Below are 6,000 nucleotides of genomic sequence, written 5' to 3' on the forward strand. Positions count from 1 at the left end.
TATAAGTGTGTATGTCAAATCCTTTCTCCGAAATTCTTCTTGGATAGTAGAATAACTATAATACCTAGTTCATTTATTTATTATAATATAAAGTAAGATTTAGAGACATATAATTTTGGATGTTTGTGTGAAAATTTTTAACTTATAAGTCAGAAGGAAAAATAAAGAAATAAATTTAATTTAATTTTTCTTGTTTCTACTCCGGATAATTATGTAATCTGTATTACAGAGTTTACTAATTCTCAACCATAATATGTTAAAAGCATAACATATATGGTAAAAGGAAATTATATGGTAAAGGATACTAGGAAATTTGATAATTAATAAGGCCTAAAATATGTGGTAAGATTATTAGAAAAGTTAATAATTAAAAAAGAATAGTTTAATAAATAAGGAGTCCTTGAATATATCCTAAATCTACTTCATGGATTATATTCTCTAAAATAACTGTTAGACTTTCTAGTTTTTTCAAGTATTTTTAAAAAGTGAATAAAGAATTCATACTTAGAACCAATTTACTCATCAATTTATTTCAAAGTTGGACAACAAAATCTGTTCTTTTTTGTAGTGTGCGTCCAAATGAAAAAAAAAAAAAAAAACTTAGAAACAATAGGGATTTAAGTAAAAGTATAGAAAGGTCCCTCTTTGTAAAAATAAATAAATCTTGTTTAATAATGGACTATTACATACAAGTTACAACTTCAATTACATGTTAGATGGTCGTGGTAAATATGATGACTCAAGTAGAGTTGATATCAAATGCATAAGAAATGTGAAAATGCAATAATTGAGCACAATGTACTTTGGGCATTGATCTTAAACTCTAATTAAGAACCTAAAGATTCCTTCAATCCTAATAATTAATTACCCTAGTTTCCTTAAAAGGTTTCTAGTAAAGTTACATCTTTTAGAGTGGGTAAATGTCCCACACTGATTGAAAAATAGATTAGTGGTTTGTTTATAATGATTTGGGCAATACTTCTTTATAAGTTAGCTTTAGAGGAAAGGATTTTCTAAAGTCCATATATTAAATGGATTTGGACAATCTTTCCCTCTTGATCTAACTTTTTGGGTTGAGTTAATGAAGTTTCATTCACGTTTGGGCTTCATGTTTGCTCTAGTTGGGCATGAGCAATTCTTTTATTGGTTAAAAAAGAAAAGTTATGTATTTCTTCGTTCAAGTAAGATAAAGATAGACCACTCGCAAATCTAGTACATTAAGCTTTCAATATGATTCAAGAAAGGGCTGAAACTCAATTTTATCCTGTATTTCATAAAAGATTACTTTTACAATTCAAACTCATGAGTTATTAATTATATAGCAATAACTTTATCGATTACGTCAAACATAATACTAGTAGTCCGTGAAAAATAAGTAATGGGAAAAAAAATTTCAATTAGTCAACAATCTCACTATAAAGTGTAGGTCCGCCATTTCCTAAGGAAAAGCTTTTTTTCGACCAATCTACTTTACGGGAGAAATCGACTGGCGTTTTGTAAAGCTTTAGGCCTTTCAGTTTAGTTAATTCCACGAGGATTAAGATTACTTAATTAATTAAGTCACTGATAAACTAAAATATACATAAAGTAAGTCCACTTTTCCTTGAAAATAATGCTACCAGCGATTAACGGTGGAATCAGAATTTTCTATTTCAAAAACCAACACACAAATAAACAATTAGCGGTTCAACATATATATATTAAAAGAGACAGTCCGGTACATTAAAATTTCTGCTATGCACAAGGTCTGGGAAAGGGCTAGGCCATAAGGGCATATTGTATGCAATTTTACCTTGCATTTCTGTCAGAGACTATTTTCAAGGCTTACCAATTCATCACGGTCACATGATAGCAACTTTACCAATTCAACATATATATAAACAATGTATCATCTTGGCTCTATGTAGCTCCGGCCCGACTTAACAACTATTACTCGTAGTTGGTTCAAGATAGATAGTTCAATGGACAATATTTTTCTTCTGGAAATCCATTAAATGTAATCCATTTGCAATTCTTTAAAATAGGGATAGAATTTACGAAAAGAGATGAAAATTCCAAGAAGAGATTTTAATTAAGGAAAAGTAACAACACACACACAAAATTTTGTGGTGGTTTTGAGGGAAGTGAACAAAATTAGCCTAGGTAGGATGTTTTCTTAATTAATATAATGACTAATACTAAAATTGATCCCAAATGATACATGTTCACTTTAATTTTGTTCTTTCTTGGACTTATGATGAAGCTGTCAGCAGAGAAATTAGCTAGCCAGTCAGTTCATGTTGTTCCATTGCTTGTGTCCAGGAGTCCATTTTGGGCATTTAGGGCTAAAGTATTTGGACATGACTCGTGAATTCAGTAGTTCAATAATGGGTGCAAATTTCACACATCGCGGTGTCTTGTACTGATTTATTGAAGCACCTAAGCTTATGGCGTAGTCCATGAGCTTATCAAATGTACCAACTTCCACAATCCTGATCTCAAGAGGGCCTATAGATTTGTCAGAGGCACGACCTTGGCGATAGACGCTGTTTAAGGACTCTTCAATTGTGAGACAACAGTCTTCAAAGACAGATGGGTGGACCGGGGTTGAGCCATTCACGTTCACTTCCCAGAATAAGACGTAGTGGCCTGGAATTGTGGTTGTGTCCGCGTAGCTAGTGTACTCTGTGACATGAGCATCAAATGGCATCAAGTGGCTCACTGCATTTTTCATGGCATTTTGTAGCTCAACTTCATCAGTCTTGTCGGAATCAATGCTCAAAACTACGTTTTTCCTGCAAATGAAGTTGAATTGAGGCGCCTTGTTTTTGAATCCAGCAACTCGTAGCACATCACCAACCCTGTATCGATAGAGTCCTGAAATCGACAATCAATATTAATTAAACTCTGCTTTGCTAAAATGTGCAACAAAATAAAGTAGTATCACATATATTTACCAGCATATGTGGTGACAACAAGCTCGTACTCTTGACCAATCTTGACATCAACTAAATCCACCAATGTCTGTTGTTCTTTCTCATTGAGTGATTTGGGCGCGGAGATAGAATCCATGACACCATTATTCCTATGAATTGGCAAGAACTCAAAGTAACACATAGTCGGAATAAGGGTGTAGGCGACATCTTCAGGCTTGCAAAGGGGGTTAAGATTGACACCAAAATAGCATTCAGAGGAAGCATACATAGTGCAAACAAGAGGTAGTCCATTGCTATAATAATCAAGAGTTGGTATATACTGCGACATCGTTCCGGTCACAATAACATCAACATACTTAGTATTAGGCCACAGCCTAGTAATAATCCCTTGCCATGATTTTTTGCTACATTCAGCCTCAATAAAATCAGCCAAATCAGGATCTGGTTTAAGTATTTTCATCACAGCCTCTCTGACTGATGAATCAGTAATCAATTCAGTATTCATGATACCGGATCGAATATCAGTACAAAGAAGGGACCAGTGCTTCTCTAAGAAGCGGATGGCGCGGATGAAGCCAGAGGCAAAAACCGCGCCAACACGAAGGACTTGTGCATTTTGGCTGAGTCCACAGAGCATTTGGGAATACATGCTCTGGTATGAATCAGGGCAGAGAATAGTTTCATTTGGGCTAGTGTAGTTTGTGTAAGGGTCAGGACGTCTGTTTTTAAAATGAGGGCTCTTGTAATAACTTGTTAAAACAGGACGAGCTAATAGTCCTCCCGGGGTCTTAGATTCAGATTTTACAAACAGAAAGTACATTCCTTTGCCCGTCTCCAAATCTGGAACAAAATGACTCATCACAGGCATCAGAAGACTATAAAGCAACGATCGTCTTCCAAGCTCTTCCTCTGTTGTTGGCATCAATTTCCTCTCCCCTCCTGACGTACCAGAACTGCGTATTACAAAAAAAATAATCTCATTTACATTTACCGTGAAAAACAAAAAGTATGTAAAAATAGACAACATTCCAACCTTGTCAAGAATTCAGAGACAGGTTGGGAGCACAAGATAGGAGATTTATCACCACTCGCAATGCGGTTGATATCATGCTGAATATCTTCATAACTGATGACAGGCATAACTTTTTTGAAAGTCTCTCTATCAGTATTGCCATTAAGATCAGCATAGCGTTTCAAGTACTCAACGTTGGCATTTCGAGAAAGTATTTCAGCAAGGACTCTCTTTTGGACCTCATCAGCTTTGGTGGTAACATCTTCAATGAAATGAAGAGTTTTCTTGTTTTCTTCAGCAACAATAGGGGAATTCTTTGGTGCCTCAGGCATTGTTAATAATGTAATGACTAAAGAGAAAAAGAGTATAGGATGGCTTTAGGCAAGAGTTGTTATCAGAGGGAAACTGATTTTTTGGTGTGGGGGTTGATGAATCAGAGAGGGCTTTATATAGAGAAAGTTTTTTGGTCACACTGAGCTCTCTTCCAAAAACTATATTGCTTTTTAAAAGAAAATTTTTCTTTTTCCCCGTTATCCGTATTGGATTCCGACTAAAAGCTTGTTCCTGAAAATGTTTGTTTTTTTTTTCTTTCTAAAAAGTCCTTATTTTTGAAAAGTGAGGTGCTGAATATGAGAAATTATCTTTCAGGAGATAGGTATTTGAATGCGCAGATATTTAGTAATGTAAAGATTAATTATGAGTAACTCATATCACCTATGCAAGGATTTGTTATTCTACCTTTTATCATGTATAAAATAATACATAGATTCTCACGTAACTTATACATATAATTAGAAAGAAAAAAAAATTCTATCACAATAGGTGGTTAGGGATGTTGCAAAGTTGATAATTAAACTCATTATATTTGGGGTTTAATGTTCCTTTTATTGACATGACAACTAAAGAAATTGGAAAGGATGATTTATTCATTCCATTAATAGAAGTTTAATCAGAAAAAGAGTCTCTAATATTTCAAGAAAGAGAATAGTTTGTTTGATTACGAATTAGGTGGGAAAATAAACCTTCTTTATTTGATTTGAAGCAAAATTTGTTAAAATATAATCGAAAACATTATACAACTTAGAATCGTGTTAAATGTTTATTTTTTTTTTACTGATAATGTAATTTTCTGCTTTTGGCTTCTTTGAAATGTTATAGAAAATGTTCTCATTAAGGAAAATATATTTTATCATAGAAAGTTTTAAGTGTAAAAACTAACAGGTACTAATTATGTACTAAACTTCTTTTCTTTAATTATAATTTATAAGTATCTCAATCTTATAACTTAATTATTTATTTTAATTCTGTAAAATAATTTCACCAGAAATAAATTAATACTTTCATTGAAAGTCCTTTTCATCCGTACGATCGATGTAATTAATGATATTTATCGCTAACAAGGTATCTAATTAACATTAGCTTAACTATATTTTAATTCAATTAGATAATTGAATCTTTTGACTACAAATGGATTCGTTATTTGTGTCCCAATTACTTTAGTAAGTTAAAAAGTGAATAGCATATTGGTTCTCACCCATAATACTATATAACATTTTTAACTTTTCACAAGATTCTCCTTGCCTCTAATCACTTGCATTATCTTTAGAATTAAACGTGGGACATTTAAAGTAGATAAATACATTATTCGAATTGAAAACAAATTAAAGTGAACGGAGAAATTCCAATTTTTTCCATTTGAGTAAATGGTGGAAGATGGCTATGCAAAGGGACAACATACACGTGTTAGAGAGTGAATGCATGTGGTTTTTTAGGGTACTAGTTTCTTACTCAAACACCTCTCTCTTGTTGCTTTACGTTGTTTAAATTCTATTGTATACGCAACAATATATTTATAATCATAATAAAATGATATATATATTTTTTTTGTAACATTACATATAACACGCATATATATAGAGAATAAAGACTTTGGAAGGATCCAGCGGAATTTTGGTATAAATAGTTAAATAAATTTATTTTTAATCGATATATACATGTGTATCGTGAAAATAAAGGTGAATGGAGTAAATAAAATACATGAGGGTTAGGCCAAAAAAGAAAGATATTAGAAAT

At 32.6% G+C, this 6,000-nt stretch overlaps 1 protein-coding gene across 1 annotated transcript; it reads right to left on the reverse strand.

Moving 5' to 3' along the window:
* Positions 1-2,048: 2,048 nt before the first annotated feature.
* On the reverse strand, positions 2,049-4,341 carry LOC107005749 (indole-3-acetic acid-amido synthetase GH3.6). Its single transcript, XM_015204404.2, has 3 exons — positions 3,949-4,341; positions 2,937-3,868; positions 2,049-2,856 (listed from the first exon to the last, which is right to left on the reverse strand). Exons 1-3 carry the CDS (start codon positions 4,257-4,259, stop codon positions 2,270-2,272), a joined length of 1,830 nt encoding a protein of 609 aa, XP_015059890.1. The 5' UTR covers positions 4,260-4,341; the 3' UTR covers positions 2,049-2,269.
* Between the last annotated feature and the right edge of the window lie 1,659 nt (positions 4,342-6,000).

The sequence above is a fragment of the Solanum pennellii genome, chromosome 12, assembly GCF_001406875.1.
Source record: "Solanum pennellii chromosome 12, SPENNV200".
Taxonomy (NCBI): domain Eukaryota; kingdom Viridiplantae; phylum Streptophyta; class Magnoliopsida; order Solanales; family Solanaceae; genus Solanum; species Solanum pennellii.